The sequence below is a fragment of the Chiloscyllium plagiosum genome, unplaced genomic scaffold (assembly GCF_037043375.1).
Source record: "Chiloscyllium plagiosum isolate Xiang-an unplaced genomic scaffold, Cpla_swu_hap1 HiC_scaffold_11, whole genome shotgun sequence".
Classification (NCBI taxonomy): Eukaryota; Metazoa; Chordata; class Chondrichthyes; order Orectolobiformes; family Hemiscylliidae; genus Chiloscyllium; species Chiloscyllium plagiosum.
Window position 1 is genome coordinate 40,241,069 of NW_028270149.1, and position 21,485 is coordinate 40,262,553.

General features: G+C 41.5%; 1 protein-coding gene across 4 annotated transcripts in view; it reads left to right on the forward strand.

The window, feature by feature from the left end:
* cul4b (cullin 4B) overlaps nucleotides 1-21,485 on the forward strand; it is an 86,913-nt gene that overhangs the window by 39,127 nt on the left and 26,301 nt on the right. For all 4 annotated transcript variants that reach the window (XM_087991985.1, XM_043704821.2, XM_087991984.1 and 1 more), the window contains exons 9-11: nucleotides 736-803; nucleotides 1,061-1,179; nucleotides 7,619-7,811. In XM_087991985.1, coding sequence (XP_087848111.1) covers nucleotides 736-803; nucleotides 1,061-1,179; nucleotides 7,619-7,811 — 380 coding nt within the window. The remainder of the gene's footprint in view (nucleotides 1-735; nucleotides 804-1,060; nucleotides 1,180-7,618; nucleotides 7,812-21,485) is intronic.

Consider the following 21,485-nt stretch of genomic DNA (forward strand, 5'->3'; position numbering starts at 1 on the left):
ACATTTTATGAACTGCCCTCATCTGCATAGGGAGCAAGAACCGACAGCATGTTGAGTAAAAGCAAAGGCTCCTCCAGCATTGCAGCCTAAAAACAAAACACAAGAACTGCAAATGCGGTAAATCAGAAACAAAAACCGATGTTGCTGGAAAGGCTCAACAGGTCTGGCATCATTTGTGAAGAGAAATCTAAATCAATGTTTTGGGTCTTCTATATCTTCCAAAACTTTGGTCAGTAGCTTAATACAATACCTTGGACTTCAGCTCAATAGGTCTGAGCTGCAAAGATCCAGATATAGTTGTCCAGGATCACAGTGCTCTTTGCCAATGCCTGCTTGCTGCAATTGCGGCACACTATAGCATTCCATTACTATCTAACCATGTTGTTTTAATGAATTAAGGTTGTGGTCTTGAATTAATTAAGTAATTTATTTAGAAATAAAATTAAAGAGAAGGTACAATTCACTTAAATGTTTTCAGTAAGCTTAACCCCATTGACTCTCCTCGTGCTCTGATGTCACTTCTTCCTGTTCCACTATATCTCCTACATCCTGCTCTGCTGTGCATTTAGCTGAATTATTTTCCGCGTCTTTTGTGCACTTCCAACCCCCCCCCCAACCTCCATATTTTCCTTTGAACTTCAGGAAATAGATTTTTTAATTGTGTAAAATGGGATTTGCAGATTTTCATATAATTGAATTTGCTTTTGATGATTTTTCTTTCAATTTCAATTTTAGGAAGCCTCTAATAGCTACCGTGGAAAAACAACTTCTCGGTGAACATTTACCAGCCATTCTTCAGAAAGGTAATCTGTATTTCTGTGCTTGAATGCACGAGTGTTTTGTATGTTGGACTGTGTGCACAGCTTTATAATCCTGTTGTTATAATAAGCTTTAATCAAAATAATTTTTTCATTTGTTTGTTGGAACTTGACGACAAATATCAATTAGGTTAAATTTTGATTTGTATGAGATAGTTTATTCCATTATAGGATATTTGATTTTTGCAGTGCTAATTTATTATTTATATCAGGCTAAAACAAACGTTCTTAAATCCCTGCAGGCTTAAACAATCTTCTGGATGAAAACCGAATACAAGATCTTTCTCTTCTTTACCAACTTTTCAGTCGAGTTCGAGGTGGAGTGCAAGTTCTTCTACAACATTGGATTGAATATATAAAGGTACATTAAATACATTTATTGTCATAGTAGTTAACCGCCAGTATTAACCTCCAGGTTAACTGGAGTTAACCTCCTTAATGTAAAAAAAAAACTTGACCAAGTTGTTTTGAAAGTTTTGTATCCGGCTCCTAATTGCCAAATAGTTTGTTGGCTGCAGCTTGCATTGCAAAGCTTTCAGTCTCTCGAGATAATCTATTAAAAAATATATTTTATAAGGAGAAATTTCTCCTTTCAGTGGGTGCCAAATGTTTGACATTCTCTGCCAGAGCGTTGGAGAGCTCTCATGAGTACATTCGAGACAAAGATCAGTAGATCTGGAGATGCTAAAAGGTATTAGAGCGTTTGGGAATGGAATGAGGAAAACAGCTTTGATCTCGAAGGTCAGCCACAGTTTGGAAGGAGAATGTTGAAGAATCATACACATTAGAGGGTACAAGTCTAAAAGTAGAGCAGGAGCAGAGAGGCCTGGGTGTACATGTACACAGAACATTGAAGATGGCAGAACAGGTAGAGACAGCAGTTAATAAAGTGTACAGTATCCTGGGCTTTATTCAGAGAGGCATGGAGTACGTGCAAGGAAATGATGCTGAATTTATATTTGATATATGTACAATTTTGGGTGTGCTGCATGGAGGAATGCAAACGCATTTGAGAAGTTTCACTTCTGATGATAGATTGGAGAGTTTGGGATTGCTCTCTTCAGAAAAAAGTGGCTAAGAGGGGATTTGATAAAAATGCTCAAAATTATGAGAAGGCTGGAGAGAGCACATAGGGAGAAACTGTCCCTGGTGTTAAAAAGAGCAGAGAAAAAGAGCCACCTGGCCTCTATCTGTACCGAAGCATGTCTGGAATTCTGTAGTTGAAAGCAAGCTCAGCAGCCACTGGCCTGCTCCTCCTGTTTCCTATGTTCTGATATTAAAGTTGATTTCTGCAAACACAGTCAACATTTGTGTTGTGATCTTTCACCAGAATCTGGATGAATATTTTCAGTATTTGCTGTTGATTTATTCAAACTTAATGTACAAGCTTCCTGTTTGCTGTATTAGACATGTATTCCTAATTCCTCTTTAGTTACATATTTGGCCTTCCACTTCGTTAAGTGATTTTTCTTTTCTCCCCCGTATATGTATGAGGCCTGTACAAATGTTTGTCATGGCATGCTATTAGTCCAAGGCAGTATAGCACTAAGATGAGCGTTGAGTTTTAAGAATTCATGTCCAATTGTCACTGAGCTAGTTGACCTTAACCATGTTAATTTGCTATTGTAGCAAGAAATGCTTTCTTTGTATTGACTTAAGTTGTCATTGAGTCCTGGCCTTAATTTTCTTATTTGGTATGCTATGCTGTGTTATTGTTGCATGTTTGCATTCTCTGTTCTGGGGACTACCTCCCACATTTTTGTGAGGTTTCTTTGTTGAAATTGCTTGAAACAGAAGAAATCTGGCTGAAGAAGTTTGTTGCTTTACTCTGTACTGCCTCTCGAATTTGAAGCGTGAATTTGGAAAGCAATTAGAATCAAAGTTAGTGTCATAATGGGTAAAAATCTAATAATATTCAAGTGTGTTGGTTGCTTCTGCTTGTTGGGTTTTCACACTGTTTAGATACTATGCTTGTTAAGTAAAATAACTCTGTACGTCTTTTTCAGTTGGTCTCTAACTTGCGTATACTTCCCTAGTGAAAAATTCCAAGTCAACCAAGGATTTGAATTTTTACTTCCTGTGTAGAGCAGTTTACATTTTTCAGTAGTTAACAACTGCCTAGGTGAAAATTCTACCAATCTTTCTCTAAAATATCCAGGTTTCTGTCCGAGTGTACAGTGCCTCTCAACTTGGTATCTTTAGGAACACTGTGGTACTGGAAAAATGTTTACAGGGCACGTATACTGGAAGCAGCTACATCCTGGGACTCGCATGCTCAGCAACCCTTATGGAAGCTTCCATTATAGTTTGTGCAATTGTGTACTCCTTTTTTACTCCTGTTAAACAAGAAAGGGCCACTTCCATAGGCAAGCATGGACATCATCTTTGTGTTCGTGTGACTGTATGCATCATACAGGGCATAATGTTCATTGGATGAACAATGCTGCAATCTTTCTGAGCAGGATAGTGACACACTTGGATAAAACTCATACAGAACTATGAATCAGGGATTGATTAAGAAAGGAAATTAGGTAGAACAAAAGTTTAAGCAGTAGGTAAGTAAACGAGTGCTTTTTTGAAGTAATAAAACTTCTCATAATTCTAGCTGTTCTAGACGTTGTCTTTGAACCAAAGTAAAAGAAGTGATACAAATTTTGAAGTGTGCATTGCTGTAGCGACATTGTATAGTGAGTCACACAACCTCCTTGTGGTAAACCTCTGTAGAGTCAAAGTTAGATGCTCATGCACTGAATTTAAAGATCAGCCCGAGAGCTGGATTGGCAAACAGAAAATGACCATAGTTTAAAAAAGATTACATTGGCCAGCAGTTATATTTCCACTTTGCTTTGAAACTTGAGCAAAGACCATGAAAGACCGAGTGACTATCACTGTTTAGTAAGGCTGTTAAATCACCAGGTCCATTCATCACGCATGTTCACATTTAAATCTCATGGTGAGCTGGTCAACTTCATTTTTGCTGGGCAATTTAAGTAACTAATTGTTAGTGAGCAATAGTAATTACTTGGGATACATGTGCGAATTTTACATCTGTCATCTATGTAGCCAGAGTCAGCAGATATGGTGTGCTTTGCAGCAGCATTGTAGATGACAACTACCATTTATTTCACTAGCCTTGCGGTGCAGTTGCAGTGTCCCTACCTTGGGTTTAAGTCCCATCTATGAAGGGGATGTCATAATAGGTCCAAACCAGGTGGTTTTAAAAAGATAAAATATTTATGTCATATACATACAGTGGCTTGCAATAAGCTTTACAACAAATAGCATCAGCTAATAAAATCCTATGAGGAAGTACTAAAAATACAGACTTATCTGATTTGAACTAACATATCTGAGCAGCTAATGGCCATTCTTGTTTATTTCTTTGGTATCATTATTCCAAGTTTTGTCATTGGTAACCATTGACCTTAGTTTGTAAGGAAGTCTTCAGCAATGGCACTTTGGCAGCTGTAATACACTGTTGTGTCCTCCTTTCACTGGTAATTTGGGATTTCATTTTATTCTGCACTGTCTATGGCAGGTTCATATTGTTATTTTATACTTGGTTTGTGTATTATAGTTAACATGATTTGGAGATGCTGGTGTTGGACTGGGGTGTACAAAGTTAAAAATCACACAGCACCATGTTATAGTCCAACAGGTTTAATTGGAAGCACACTAGCTTTCGGAGCGACGCTCCTTCATCAGGTCCATCACCTGATGAAGGAGCGTCGCTCCGAAAGCTAGTGTGCTTCCAATTAAACCTGTTGGACTATAACCTGGTGTTGTGAGATTTTTAATTTTATATTTAACATGTAATTGTTGACTCTGCTGACATTCTGATGACTGAAGTCAGACCACAGTGTCTGTAGTTGCCAAGTTGCTTTTTTAAGGACAACTACATTTGTCTGGTTGCAGTCTATTTGAATATCCTCTGTTGATGAATAAGAATATGCAAAGTAGATATGTTGTTGGTTACATAATTTATTCATTCCAGAAATTTATCAGTATTTTTTCACTTAAGCCCATCTAAAAAGCCTACTCTTCATGATAAGTGTTGATTTTAAATAGTATATTTGTTCATGATTGCCTTGGCAAATATGGCTGAGAACTAATTATGCAGCATATTATCAAAAATAACATATAGTTCATGTAGCAATTTAATACAGAAAAAAGATTTCTGGCGAAATCAGGAAAATATATTAAAAGGTGGAAGAAGCTGTTCAGATAAGTGCCTAAATTATTTGGCTGTGATGAGGTTTAAAGAAAGTCTTAAATGAAATGGTGATAATGGAGTTGGAGGATTTTATCGGGGGATTTATGGAGAGCCTTGTTGGCTGCATCTGTTACATACTTCTCAATAATGGAGTGATAGGAAAGCGGTGATTCGCAAAAGGTTAGAATCTGCTAAATAGCACATGAGATGAATTGATTGTGGATGGAGTGGGATGGGGTGGTGAAATTGCAGTGCTTGAGACTAGAAATGGCTAGGGCTGAGCACCAAGTTTAATTTAAAGGAGATGGGTGAACAGGACTTAATTGACATGTATACAGATTGTGTTTGGAGGATGGAGTATGGGTGGCTGACCAGGAAGACATTGGATGGCTAAATTTGGAGTAGGAAAGACATCCAGCAGTAGGAGGGTTCAAGTAAAGGCACTGGTATGTAATAGTACAGAGGTGGATGTCTGTGGTGTTATTGTCCAGACCAAACCCCCTCAAAACATAACAAGAAGGTAGCCTAGACCCGAACTTCTATCATATTTCAAGGCAAGTGCTGCATTCCTGATTTGATTCAATTGGTCATGCTAATAGACTTTAAGCAAAGCACACTATATTCTTAACCACAGTTAAAATATTTTCAATAAAAAAGAATTGGCCTGACTTTAACTCGATAAAAATAACGATATATAATTTAATTACTACTCAGCTGTTCCATTATAGCAACGTCATAAACATGTTGTTGATCAAGACAAATTCAGACAAACCAGTTCACTCACATGCTGTGTCCAGTCCAGGAGAAAGGAAAAACTGCAAGAATGAATATTGGAGCAGAGACAGAACTCTAGCTTTTTGCAGCAGCAGGTGGAGAGCTGTACCTGGCAGCTTCAACTTCAAACACCCCAACTTCAACAAATGAAGACTCTGTCAGTGAGAGCCTAACTCCACCCATTCCTGCTGCATTTGTCTAATTTTAAAAAACTGAAAGTTATTTACACTGCTTTCCATGGAGCTGACACCTCGACACCAAGTTTACCATACACCTCTTCAAGAGGAGCCAGACAGAACAAATGTCTTTTAAAAGCACATCCTGTCGTAGTGGTTTTTGGTAATAGGAAGGATATGGAATTTCAAGCTCACATATAGATCCTAATGGATTCTAAGCAGTGAACAGTTGCATTCAGCTTCAGGTGATGTCTTGAAGAGGAGAGTGAATTGATGCCTTACTTAATAATTTTTACCTTCCCCATTCCTTCTTTCTGTTCCTTCTTATTTCCACTCGTCTCAGTTCCTGAATGCTTGTTGTCCTTGGAAGTGAATATAACTTAAATCAATCTAGATTAATCACCTGTATAATTTTTAATTACATTATAATCACTGCTTACCGTCAATGTGCCAGTTCACCCACTTGAATTTTGAATGCTTACTTTCTATAAAGTGCATCTGAAGTGAATCGCTAACTATTGTTTGTTTAATGTTAGACTGCCTGTGTTTCTGCATTCCGGTTTCTCTATCTTAGTCCCTCAAATTCCTCCACCATAACATTTAGACCCAACCTCATTTCTGTGTTGGTTGCAAGTCTGCTTCTGCTAACCTCAGAAAACTAGAGCCTGTCTCCCCACGTCGACTTTGATTGTTTTGCATAATATGGCTAGTCATTGATTTCCCTGTTAAATGTAACTGCCTCACCTCTCATTCTTCTCACTATGTCCATGACTGTCACATTTCAGCTGCTCAAAATAGTCAGAGTCTGGAGAATTTATTCTTAACTGGATCAGAAAATACTCAGTGACATCTGGTGTTCAAACAGAGGTTTTGATGCTGTTCGATGTTTTAGGAACTGGAGGTCAGATATTATAAGATTATTATTTCAAAAATTAAGCAAAAGATTAGGTGTTTTAGTTTTGCATATTGTTAGGACATGGGAGTACTCTAGCAAAAACTCTGATGAAATCAGACTCTAGCCTCTTTTAGAAGGAAAGCAGGTAAATTTTTTTTGGAAGGTAATTGAATGGCATGCTCACCCAGTTCTGTTTATCCGATCTTTTGAATCTGTGTAAATTTGAGTTGATAGTGGTCATGAATACGTGTGAAGCAATTATTCCTGGCGAAAGGAATGAAACATGGGAATGCATCCAATGAGGTATGATTTAACCATGGGAGAAACTGCTCTGATGGTCTTGTTCAGAAATCTGAGTTGTGGGGATGCTTTATTTGTGCCATCCTGGGTCCCCACAATTAAATGTTTATTAAAGAGAGTCTGTCTGTGCACATCAGTGAATGGGAATTCATTTCCCCCTTTTCACATGTCAACAGAACTAATGTTGATGGTTGTGGCTGTTGTCTAAGTTATGGTCTCTTCAACAGAATAATTGAAGGGATGCAAGTGATATACTGTGCAAGCAATAATTTGCATGTTGAAGCAAAGAAAATTGGAGTTCTTAACTCTTGAAATGTAACTGAAGCTGTTGTAATCCAGATGGCAGCTACCAGATATTTTTCGCTGCTAAATGGTGTAGTCATGTAAATATTTCCAATTTCTCAATATTGATTAAAGTTGGTTGATTTTCTTTTTTCCTCAGACCTTTGGCAGTACAATAGTAATTAATCCTGAAAAAGATAAAACAATGGTTCAAGAACTATTAGATTTCAAGGACAAAGTGGATCACGTAGTCGATGTCTGCTTCCTGAAGAATGAAAAATTTGTCAATGCAATGAAGGAAGCCTTTGAAACGTTCATAAACAAAAGACCTAATAAACCAGCTGAACTAATAGGTATGGATAACAATTTCTGGTGAATTTATGTAGAGAATTGAGACCTGATAATTTGAAAGATTTTCTAATCAAACATTTTTTTAAATTGGCTATCCTGACTTGTTTATTACATCGCTAGTTTTTACCTTGAAAACGCACAGCTGCATTGGAGTAGTAGATGGCACAAAATGTGGTTTAAAATTCCTGTCCTTCTAAAACAGCAATTTTGGAGCAGGTGACATCGTGATTGCATCTCTCGATTCATAATCTAGAAATTCACACCTGTTCTGTGGTAATGGTTTTGAATCCCACTATGGCAGGTTGTGAACTTTGAATTATATCAACAAATCTGGAATTATAAGTTTTTCAAGTTGTGATCGTGAGACCATTGTTAATTATTAGACAAACCCACTTGGTTCACAATTCAGGGAAAGAAGATCTGCTGTCTTGTTGGGGCTCTATCATATGCATGTCCCATCCCCACAGAAATGTAGCTGCCTCTTAAATACCTCTGAAAATGTGTTGCTGGAAAAGCGCAGCAGGTCAGGCAACATCCAAGGAACAGGAAAATTGATGTTTCGGGCATAAGCCCTTCTTCAGGAATGAGGAAAGTGTGTCCAGCAGGCTAAGATAAAAGGTAGGGAGGAGGGACTTGGGGGAGGGGCGTTGGAAATGCGATAGGTGGAGGGAGGTCAAGGTGAGGGTGATAGGCCGGAATCGGGTATGGGGGGGTGAGGTCAGGAAGAAGATTGCAGGTTAGGAAGGCGGTGCTGAGTTTGAGGGATTTGACTGAGACAAGGTGGGGGGAGGGGAAATGAGGAAACTGGAGAAATCTGAGTTCATCCCTTGTGGTTGGAGGGTTCCCAGGCTGAAGGTGAGGCGCTCTTCCTCCATGCGTCGTGTTGCCATGGTCTGGCGATGGAGGAGTCCAAGGACCTGCATGTCTTTGGTGGAGTGGGAGGGGGAAGTTAAAGTGTTGGGCTACGGGGTGGTTGGGTTGGTTGGTCCGGGTGTCCCAGAGGTGTTCTCTGAAACGTTCCGCAATTAGGCGGCCTGTCTTCCCAATATAGAGGAGGCAACATCGGGTGCAGCGGATGCAATGGATGATGTGTGTGGAGATGCAGGTGAATTTGTGGCGGATATGGAAGTGTCCCTTGGGGCCTTGGAGGGAAGTAAGGGGGGAGGCGTGGGCGCAAGTTTTGCATTTCTTGCGGTTGCAGGGGAAGGTGCCGGGAGTGGAGGTTGGGTTGGTGGGGGGTGTGGACCTGACAAGGGAGTCATGGAGGGAGTGGTCTTTTCGGAACGCTGATAGGGGAGGGGAGGGAAGTATATCCCTAGTGGTGGGATCCGTTTGGAGGTGGCGGAAATGACGTCGGATGATACGTTGTACGTGGAGGTTGGTGGGGTGGTAGGTGAGGACCAGTGGGGTTCTGTCCTGGTGGCGGTTGGAGGGGCGGGGCTCAAGGGCGGAGGAGCGGGAAGTGTAAGAGATGCGGTGGAGGGCATCGTTGACTACATCTGGCGGGAAGTTGCGGTCCTTGAAGAAGGAGGCCATCTGGGTTGTACGATTTTGGAACTGGTCCTCCTGGGAGCAGATGCGGCAGAGACGAAGGAATTGGGAATATGGGATGGCGTTTTTACAGTGGGCAGGGTGGCAGGAGGTGTAGTCTAGGTAGCTGTGGGAGTCGGTCGGTTTATAGTAAATGTCCGTGTCGATTCGGTCACCGGAGATAGAAATGGAAAGGTCTCGGAAGGGGAGGGAGGAGTCTGAGACGGTCCAGGTGAATTTGAGATCGGGGTGGAAGGTGTTGGTAAAGTGGATGAACTGTTCAACCGCCTCGTGGGAGCACGAGGCAGCGCCGATACAGTCAGATGGCCTCCTTCTTCAAGGACCGCAACTTCCCGCCAGACGTAGTCGACGATGCCCTCCACCGCATCTCTTCCACTTCCCGCTCCTCCGCCCTTGAGCCCCGCCCCTCCAACCGCCACCAGGACAGAACCCCAACCAACCCAACCACCCCGTAGCCCAACACTTTAACTCCCCCTCCCACTCCTCCAAGGACATGCAGGTCCTTGGACTCATCCATCGCCAGACCATGGCAACACGACGGCTGGAGGAAGAGCGCCTCATCTTCAGCCTGGGAACCCTCCAACCACAAGGGATGAACTCAGATTTCTCCAGTTTCCTCATTTCCCCCCACCTTGTCTCAATCAAATCCCTCGAACTCAGCACCGCCTTCCTAACCTGCAATCTTCTTCCTGACCTCTCCGCCCCCACCCCACTCCGGCCTATCACCCTCACCTTGACCTCCCTCCACCTATCGCATTTCCAACGCCCCTCCCCCAAGTCCCTCCTCCCTACCTTTTATCTTAGCCTGCTGGACACACTTTCCTCATTCCTGAAGGGCTTATGCCCGAAACGTCGATTCTCCTGTTCCTTGAATGCTGCCTGACTTGCGCTTTTCCAGCAACACATTTTCAGCTCTGATCTCCAGCATCTGCAGCCCTCACTTTCTCCTCTTAAAAACCTCTGAAATGATATGACATAACTCACGCAGTTGTATCAATCCACGACAAAATCTAAGAAAACATGAATCCGGACAGACCACTTGACATTGACTGAGGCACTGGAAATGACAATGGCAAACCTATCAACCCTTAAGAGTCTTCCTTTGTAACATCTGGAGGCTTGTGCCAAACTTGGGAGAGCTGTTCCACGGACGAGTTGAGCAATTACATGGTGCAGTCATAATTGTGTGTCATACCACATATGAAGAACATGTCTCATTATGATGATGGCTATTCCTGGGTTTTGTTCCACCAACAAGACAGACCCACCAACAGTAGCAGGACAGTGATGTATAGAGGGGAGAGAATTGGTCAGGGAGTCTTCAGCATTAACTCCAGACATCAGGAAATGTCATTGCATCAGAGTGCACACACAGGCACACAACATTATTTTCCCCCACTTGCTGATGAATCCTCGATACTCTATGTTGAACACGCATTGCAAGTAGCCCTAAGGATGTAAAATCCATGTCTGTCACCAAGCGTAGCTCGAAAGCACCACTCCTGACTGTCCAAAAGAATGTTTCGTGAAACTTGGTCATTGGCTGTTGTCAAAGGAACCAACGAGAGGGAAAAATAGTGAACTTGTGCTCACCAGTGTAACTGTTGCAAATGCAACAGTCTGCTCTTGGCAGCAATAATGGGAGTGAACACTATATAGTCCTTGTGAAAACGTGGATACCTTTTATCCTGTTGTGTGGCACCACAACAACTGTCCCAGATGGAACATATTTCAAATAGGCAAAACAAATTGAAAACTGAGTATCCATGAGGTGTGAAAGTTGTCATAACAGAATTGTATTCAACCATAGTTTGTAAACCTTTGGCCTTGCACATTCTCCATTGTATCATTACCATAAGGCTGAGGAACAAATCCTGGTTTAATGAAGAATGCAGGTGGACATGCGAAACAGTGGTAGCAACGTGATGGGGTAAAGCGATCCCACAACCAATGTATCAGATTTAGAACTTAGAACAGTACAACATAGTACAGGCCCTTCAGCTCACAATGTTGTGCCGAGCATTTATCTTAATTTAACATCAACCTAACCGACACAGCCCTCAATTTACTGCTGTCCATGAGCTTGTCCAGCAGTCGCTTAAATATCCCTAATGTCTCTGACTCTACTACCACCACTGGCAGCGCATTCCACGCACCCATCACTCTCTACGTAAAGAACCTACCTCTGCCATCTCCCTATACTTTCCTCCACTCACCTTAAAATTATGACACCTCTTGAGAGCCATTTCTACCCTGGGAAAGTCTGGCTATCTGTCTATGCCTCTCATTATGTTGTACACCCATATAAAGTCACCTGTCTTTCTTCCTGTTTTCCAGTGTGAAAAGCCCTAGGTCACTCAACCTCTCTTCATAAGACAAGCCCTCCAGTCCAGGCAGTAAATCTCCTCTGCACCCTCTCTGAAGCATCTGCATCTTTCCCATAATGAAACGAATAGAACTGTATGCAATATTCCAAATGTGGTCGAACTAGGGCTATGTAGAGCTGGAGCAAATGTGGTTCTTAAACTCAGTCCCCCTGTTAATGAAAGCCAAAACAACATATGCCTTCTTAACAACCCTATCAACTTGGGTGGCAACTTTGAGGGATCTATTTATGTGGACCCCAAGATCCCGCTGTTCTTCTACGCTGCCAAGAATCCTGTCTTTAACCCTGCATTCTGCATTCAAATTTGACCTTCAAAAATGAATCAGTTTGCATTTATCCAGGTTGAGCTCCATCTACCACTTACTTCTCAGCTCAGCTCTGCATCCTGTAAATGTCTTGAGGCCTGTAACAGCCCCCGACATTATCTACACCACCGACCTTTGTGTCATCGGCAAACTTACTAACCCACCCTTCCACTTCTTACTCCAAGTCATTTATAAAAACTACAAAGAGCAGAGGCCCAAGAACACATCTCTGCGGAACACCACTGGTCACCAACATCCAGGTGGAATATTTGTCATCCAGTACCACTCATTGTCTTCTTTTGACCAGTCAATTCTGTATCCAGACAGCCAAATTTGCCTGTGTCCCATATCTCCTAACTTTTTGAATGAACCTACTGCCTAACTGCAATGCTGCCATATCGAGTTCTGATTAGAGGTGGTCATTTAAACAACAAATGGAAGGAACAGACTTCACAAATCTACAACCAGCATGACCAAATAGATGGTCTTCTTCTGAGGACCCAGCATCACAGGTACCAAATATAATTCACTCCAAGTGATAGCAATAATGGCTCAGGATACTGAGTATTGCAAAACTGTGGACCCTGGATCCAGCAATAGTGTTGAAGAGTTGTGCTCCAGAACTGAGAGTTCCTGGCCAAGCTATTGATGTGCAGCTATGTCGACAAATTTCCATGTATGGCCTGTGCACAAAATAAAGTACAAATCCAATCTAACCAAGTAACACTGATCAGTCTTGAGTTGATCAGCAGCCAAGCAATGGAAGGAGTCGTTAACACTGTTTTCGAGGGTGTTTTGTAAAGTAATAGTTTGTTCAGTGATGTTTAGTTTAGTTCTGCCAGAGCCGCATCTCCTCACCATGTAACAACCTTGATCAGACTTGTGCAAAAGAGCTGAATTCCAGAGATGGAGCAAGAACAACTGCCATTAACTTGAAGGCAACATTTGGCCATCTATGGCATCAAGGAAACCCAAGGAAAATTGGAGTCCATGGGAGTTGGAAGAAAAGTCTTATAGCTCGTTCAAAGTAAGATGGTTGTGCTTGCTGAACGTCAATCATGGCATATCACTACAGGACTGAGTAAGGGTAGTGTCTGATGCCTGAGTATCTTCCGCTGCTTCATTCGTGACCTTTCTTTGCTCCAACTCCAATATATGTTCAGAAATGAAGATATTTGTACAACACCATTCCCAACTTGCAGATAGTGCAACGGACCATGTTCATTTTACAGCAAGACCCTGACAATACCCTCAGGCTGATCATTGCAAGTTACACTCCTACCATGTAAATTTCCGAGACTGACCATTTCCAATAAAATTACCATTGCTGAATTATACATTATTACCATTCTGGGCATTGCCATTTACCAGACACTGAACCAGCCAAATAAATGCTGTGGCTACAAGAGCAGATCAAATGCTAGGAATTCTGTGTCAACTAACTTAGCTTCTAACTCCTCCTAAATCTGGTCCATCATCTGAAAGGCACAAGTATGAAGTGCAGTGGCAAGTTCTCCACATGCCTGGATGGATGCAGTACCAGCAACATTCAAGAAGTTTGACTCCATCCAGGGCAAACCAACCTGCTTTAATGGCATCCTACCCACTATCTTAAACATGAACTTCATTACCAATGCACAGTGACAGCAGTGTGTATTGTACAAGATATATAGCCGCAACTCTCCAAGACTCAGTCAACAGTACTTTACAAATGAACAACAGATACGTGAGATAATCCCTTGCAAGGTCCCCCTAAAGCAACCCTGTGTCCTGACTTGGAACTGTTCTACTGTTCCTTCATGGTCATTGGGTCACAATCCTAAAACTCTATTTCTAACAGCCCTGTTGGTCTACCTACAAGAAGCCTGTGATGGCCACATTCTCAAGGGCAACTAAGGATGGAGGATAAAAGGTGACCTCGCTGATGCTACCTGCAATCCATGAACAAACAATGAAATAGAAACTTGTAAGCTAAAAAGAAATTTGCAAAATCTTTGCTTGTTGCTGACTGAGCCAATATAGAAACGTAGTAATTCGGAGCAAGAGTAGATCATTTAGCCCTTTGGGGCATCCAACTGGACAGCCTGTTCCAGTTTTTGCCACATATCCTTTGGTCACTTCAGACTCAAGTGCTATAACCACCTCCTTCATGAAATCATACAATGTTTTGGCCTCGACTGCTTTTGCTCATAGTGAATTCCTAGGCTCACCACACCTTGGGTGAAGAAATATCTTAAACCCCTGGTTCTGGATACTCCACCATCACCAACTCAACCCCCCACCCCACCTCATCATTGGGAACATTATTCTTGTATCTATCCTGTCAAGTTCTGTTCGAATCTTGTAAATTTTTTGTAAGATTGCCCCTTCATCCCTCTGAACTCCAGTGAGTATAACCCAAACCCATTCAATGCTCCTCAAGCATCAGTCCACCCGTCTCCCTCTCTCAAAAGAACATTCTTCCTGTGATAAGGAGAACAAAATTGTGCACACTATTCCAGGTGTGGCCTTAGTAAGGCACTGTATAATTGCAGCAAGAATATCCCTGCTCATGTACTCAAATCCTCTTGCTGTGAAGGCCAGCAAAGCATTTGCTGCCTTGACTGTCTGCTGTACCTTATTCTCAGTGATTGGTATATGAGGACACAGGTCTCATTGCACATTTCCACCCTCTAAACTCATTGCCATTCAGATAATCTGTCTTTCTGTTTTCACTTCCAAACCCAAATTTATCCACATTATCCAGCATGGATTTGTCCACTCACCCAGCTTGTCCAGATCTCAGTGAAGCACCTCTGCATCCTTCTTACAGCTCACCCCTCTACCCACCTTTGTGTCATCTGCAAATTTGGCATTATTGTATTCAGTTCCCTCACTCAAATCACTAATGTGTATCTGAACAGCAAGAGTCCTAGCTCTGATCCCTGTGGTTTCCCACTAGTCACTGCCTGCCTTTTGGAAAAAGACTTGTTTAATTCCTAATGTTTGTTTATTATCTGCCAGCCAGTTTTCTGTCAATCTTGGTATACTACCCCCAGTCCCATGTGCTTATCTCTGACTTTAGCTCATACTAGCTCCGAAAGCTAGTGTGATTCCAATTAAACCTGTTGGACTATAACCTGGTGTTGTGATTTTTAACTAGATAAATCACATCCACTAACTCCCACACGTCACCTCTACAAGCTACATGCTTGAAGAATTCCAACAGTTTTGTCAAGCATGATTTCCCTTTAGTAAATCCATGCTACTCTATCTGATCATTCCACTTTTTTCCCCAAGTGCTCTGCTATTAAATTTTATATAATGGACTCTCGTGTTCTCCTCCCATTGACATCAGCCTTCACCATCAATAATTCTAGTTTTCTTGCTGCCTCCCAAAGAGGGAGGCATATTACTTATCCTCCAATCTGAAGGAACTGTTCCAGAAAATATAGAGTTTTTGAAGGTGGATGCCAATATATCCATCATTTCTAGGGCTACTTCCTTAAGTACTCTGGTATGCAGATTATCAGACCCTGTGGATTTGTTGACTTGCAGTCTATTAATTTCTCCATCCCCAATTTCCCAACTCAGATTTCCTTCAGTTTTTCCCTCTCACCAAAACCTCTATTTCCCAATATTTCTGATATGTTTCTCAGCCCTCCCTCAGTGCACTTGAGCAGGTTGTGGAGAGCTGCCTCCTATAACTGCTGCAATCCATTGACGTTGAGACCAGTCTTGTAACCTGTCCTGCCCTGCTAACCAAGCCACCCCAGGTCTGTAGGCTAATTTAAAAAAATTTATTCATTTCACTTGTATCTGGTAGGTATTTCGAGGTTGATAATATCTGTGACAGGCAAATGTTACTTGAAGTGAGTGTTATATGACAACAGCATTACTTGGCTTGAAGTGCGTGAGTGTGTGATGTTTGTAATTGATATTTAATATTCTCTGGTGCTATTTGAAGTGATGACTGTCAACTGTAACTTTTAAGCATAATGTGTTCTGTGTGTAGCAGAAGTATTTTGACCTCTAAAGATTTGGGATATGGAGTGGGAGAGAGAACATGCTGGTGAGGGCAATTAGATAAATAAAATTAGAAAGTTAATTATAAGTTGAGTTAGGCATGCATCTTCTGTTCATTTTGTAAATCATGCCTTTAAAATACTTCATATTGTATTTCTGTGCTTGTTTGTGAGCTTGCAATGTTCGCTTAAACATTTGGGTTTTTATGTTTGGCATGTTTTGTACTTGAATTTTTACAATTTTTGAGCATCATTGCATTGGTCTTGTCAGGTCTGTTAATGTGTTCAGAGTTGCAGTTGTAGATTTTTCTGTTGGTCTTGATCTTGTGATCTTTGTGTTCTCAGGGAGTGCAGTTCTGATTCTAACCAATTATTGACTAAAAACAATGTTGTTATGTTGCCAATGCATCTTTTGCTAATTAAATCTCTGCCCTCTGGTTCTCTATCCTTCCTCCAATGAGAATCATTTTTCCCTATGTCCTCCATCCAGACCTTAGTTTTGAATATCTTGATTAAATCTTCCTATAACCTTCCCATGTCCAAGGCAACCAGTCTCAACCTCACTAATTAGAGAGAGAGTCATTAAGCGCAGAAGAGACCTTTTGGCCAATCCATTCTGTGCTGGCCCATCTACACTAGTCTCACATTCCAGCAACTGACCCAAAGCCATGAATGTTATAATGTTTTCATTGCTTATCCCATCTACTTTTTGAAGGTGGCGGTCTCCTGCCTCTAACCTATTCCCAGGCAGTCCAGTCCAGATTCCCCCAACTCTCTGGTAGAAAAAACGTTTCCTCTGAACGACTGTGTTTCTCTTTAAAATCCCCTTCAACTAAAGGGAACAGCTACTTGCTATCCTCCTTGTCCTGGGTACCTCCTTAGCATTCTCTTTTCCAAAGAAAACAAGTCTCTATCATAGCTGAAGTACTTCAATCCCAGCAACATCCAGTGCATCCCCATTACGCTTAATATCTACCACCCGCCCTCAAATTTTCACTAATATCCTTTATATGACGAACAAAAAGGGCCCAGCACTGATTCTTGTGATATGCAACTGAACAACACCAGCCTCCAGTCATACAAACAACCACATCCTCTGTCTCCTACCACTCAGTCAATTTGGATCCGTAGTGCCAAGTTACCCTGATCTAGGTTACTGAATTGAATCATTCTTGGAGCTATTCTTTTTCTTTTCTGGACCCGCTCTCTTTTAGATTTTTTTCTAAAGTGTAGTGCTCAGACTGGGTATAAACACAACTTATTTGCTTGTATTCTACAAATGTATTGTTTAAAGTATGGCTTTTGCTTTGTTAACTACTCTCTCAACCTGTCGTGCCATCATCAATGATTGATACACTTCACCACTCAGCTTCCTCTGGTCCTGCTCACTCCTTTTAGAATTGCACTTTTTAAAAATGTCTCCATGTTCTTCCTCCCAGAAGTAATTACTTGTACTTCTCTGCATCAAAATTCACCTATCTGTTGGTCTAATCCTCCAAACTACGATATCCCTGAAATTCCATTTCAAAGTTTCCCTGCCCATCACCACCCTTCCCCTCCTTAAACATTCACCACTGACCAAACCTTTGGTCAGACTTCCTAATATCTCCTTTTTATTTGGTTTCCTCATTTTGTCTGTTGTTATCACTGCTGTGGAGCAATATGTCACTGGTGCAATATTGTTTTAAAAACTAACTTTCTTCAACCCTATTCGTTTTAAAATAGTGATGGAAAAGGATAGACCAGATCTAAAAGTTGAAGTTCTAAATTGGAGAAAGGCCAATTTTGACTGCATTAGACAAGAACTTTCGAAAGCTGATAACAAGATTCCAGAGAAAGTATATTCCTGTCAGGGTGAAAGGGAAGGCTAATAGGTATAGGGAATGCTGGATGACTAAAGAAATTGAGCTTTTGGTTAAGAAAAAGAAGGAAGCATATGTCAGGTAGAGACAGGATAGATCAAGTGAATCCTTAGAAGAGTATAAAGAAAGTAGGAGTATACTTGAGGGAAATCAGGAGGGCAAAACGGGGGCATGAATAGCTTTGGCAAATAAAATTAAGGAGAATCCAAAGGGTTTTTACAAATATATTCAGGACAAAGGGGTAACTAGGGAGAGAATAGGGCCCCTCAAAGATCAGCAAGGCGGCCTTTGTGTGAAGCCACAGAAAATGGGGGAGATACTAAGTGAATATTTTGCATCAGTATTTACTGTGGAAAAGGATATGGAAGATATAGACTGTGGGGAAATAGATGGTGACATCTTGCATAATGTCCAGATTACAGAGGAGGAAGTGCTGGATGTCTTGAAACGGTTAAAAGTGGATAAATCCCCAGGACCTGATCAAGTGTACCCGAGAAATCTGTGGGAAGCCAGAGAAGTGATTGCTGGGCCTCTTGCTGAGATATTTGTATCATCGATAGTCACAGGTGAGGTGCTGGAAGACTGGAGGTTTAAGAAGGGCGGTAAAGATAAGCAGGGAACTATCGACCGGTGAACCAGACCTCGGTGGTGGGCAAGTTGTTGGAGGGAATCCTGAGGGACAGGATGTAAGTGTATTTGGAAAGGCAAAGGGTGATTCGGGATAGTCAACATGGCTTTGTGCGTGGGAAATCATGTCTCACAAACTTGATTGAGTTTTTTGAAGAAGTAACAAAGAAGATTGATGAGAGCAGAGCAGTAGATGTGATCGATATGGAGTTCAGTAAGGTGTTCGACAAGGTTCCCCATGGGAGACTGATTAGCAAGGTTAGATCTCACGGAATACAAGGAGAACTAGCCATTTGGATACAGAACTGGCTCAAAGGTAGAAGACAGAGGGTGATGGTGGAGAGTTGTTTTTCAGACTGGAGGCCTGTGACCAATGGAGTGCCACAGGGATCGGTGCTTTGCCCTTTACTTTTGATCATTTACATAAATGATTTGGATGCGAGCATAAGAGGTACAGTTAGTAAGTTTGCAGATGACACCAAAATTGGAGGTGTAGTGGAGAGCGAAGAGGGTTACCTCCGATTACAACAGGATCTGGTCCAGATGGGCCAATGGGATGAGAAGTGGCAGATGGAGTTTAATTCAGATAAATGTGAGGTGCTGCATTTTGGGAAAGCAAATCTTTGCAGGACTTATACACTTAATGGTAAGGTCCTAGAGAGTGTTGCCGAACAAAGAGATCTTGGAGTGCAGGTTCAGAACTCCTTGAAAGTGGAGTCATAGGTAGTTAGGATAGTGAAGAAGGCGTTTGGTATGCTTTCTTTTATTGGTCAGAGTATTGAGTACAGGGGTTGGGAGGTCATGTTGCGGCTGTACAGGACATTGGTTAGGCTACTGTTGGAATATTGCGTGCAATTCTGGTCTCCTTCCTATCGGAAAGATGTTGTGAAACTTGAAAGGGTTCAGAAAAGATTTACAAGGATGTTGCTGGGGTTGGAGGATCTGAGCTACAGGGAGAGGCTGAACAGGCTGGGGCTGTTTTCCCTGGAACATCGGAGGCTGAGGGGTGACCTTATAGAGGTTTACAAAATTATGAGGGGCATCGATATGATAAATAGGCAGTCTTTTCCCTGGGATGGGGAGTCCAGAACTAGAGGGCATAGGTTTAGGGTGAGAGGGGAAAGATATAAAAGAGGCCTAAGGGGCAACTTTTTCACACAGAGGATGGTACGTGTATGGAATGAGCTGCCAGGGGATGTGGTGGAGGCTGGTACAATTGCAACATTTAAGAGGCATTTGGATGGGTATATGAATAGGAAGGGTTTGGAGGGATATGGGCCGGGTGCTGGCAGGTGGGATTAGATTGGGCTGGGATATCTGGTTGGCATGGATGGGTTGGGTCAAAGGGTCTGTTTCCATGCTGTACATCTCTATGACTTGCATGTGGTATGCAGCTTCCATCTGGTATGCAGCATTGAAGGCTGTCTCAAAGTCACTGCTAGCTCTCCAGCAGAGGTTTACCATTGGTAGCTAGGTCCAGTCAAAACTTAGAGTCCTTCAATTATCATTGCACTTTAAGTTTTTCTGGATGCCATTAACACCAGCAAGATGCACCTCAAATATTTCCACACTACTTCAAGTAATGACGGTCCCGATAGCCCTATTTGGGTGGACATGGTATGCTGAGATCTGGGAAAAGGCAGGAGATTGGCACTAGGTAATGAAGTCAGAATGGGTATGATGGGTCAAATAACCACTTTGTGCTGTGACAATTCTGTGAATTTTTTGAAACCAGAATTCTAAAGATTCCCATAGTTAAGTAGTTTCATTGTCTCTTAGAAAACAGTCTTTCCAATGTAGAGCTCCTATTTATTCTGTACAGAATAGAAAAAGCCTGTTCCTGGGAGAATTACAGTTCTCTTCAATTGCAATTGCAAGTCTGTTTCCCAACAGCAGCAGTTTACTGCATCTTTCCTCTGTTCTGAGAGAGATGCAAATCACACCTCAAGTGGTTTTATTTGACTTTCAATGTATCCACAACCCCCCCTCCAAAAACAACCAAGGACAACATAATGTGATACAGGCAATCCTCCAGACTGAGGAATTTACCAAGAATTCACCACTCTTTTTGCAAAGCTGTCTGTTTCTCTGCGATTCAAAGGAATATTTTAAAATAGAATTGTCCAATGATGTTGTATTTGTGAACTTGACAGTACACCTCTGTGAAGAACCTGAGCTGTTTTCCTACGTTCAGGGGCACTATTTAAATGCATGGCTGTACAGGAGGAAAGATCAACAGAGTTTTTTTTTATTAAAGGCTAAGGGATGAATTAATCAAATCTTTAAAATATGAAAGATTTTGATTAATATTTATCACTTTCTGATGGACTGCAGAGCCACCTTTGTATCTGTCACTTGATATCTGGTCTTTTGAGATTTTATTTGTTTAATTTTAGTTTATTCTATTACTTGATGTGCCTTGTTTGGCTTCAGGACTATTTTTATCTAAGTGGAAATCTCCTTTTCCTGCTTATGATTGACCTCATTGGAAGCATGCTTACGTAGTTGTGTAAAATACTCTATGACAAATCTAAAAGTGGCAGTGCCAAAGAGTTTGACTGAAGGAGGGAATGACGATGTGAAGATTCTAAATATAACCGTTGGTTCCATATTGACTGTGTGATGAATAGTGAAGAGTGCTGTGTTTCATAAATAAAGCAGTGGGTATCAAACTCATGACATATTTGCATCTCTGAGTAAATTTTCAGTCTGAAACATCCAGCAAAGGAATGGCTCTTTGCCATTAGGTACTTGGTAACTTGAGTGCTTGTTTGAGCCTGCTTGTTTTTTTTTCTTTGCAGTGTGAATATGCCATTCTTGGGACAAACCATGTACTAAAGTGTGACACTTCAGAATTTTGATTTCTTTAAAAGGAATATAGACATAGTTTTTTGCTGAGTGCAGGCAGTAGGACCATAAGTGCCCCAAATCTCTTTATGTT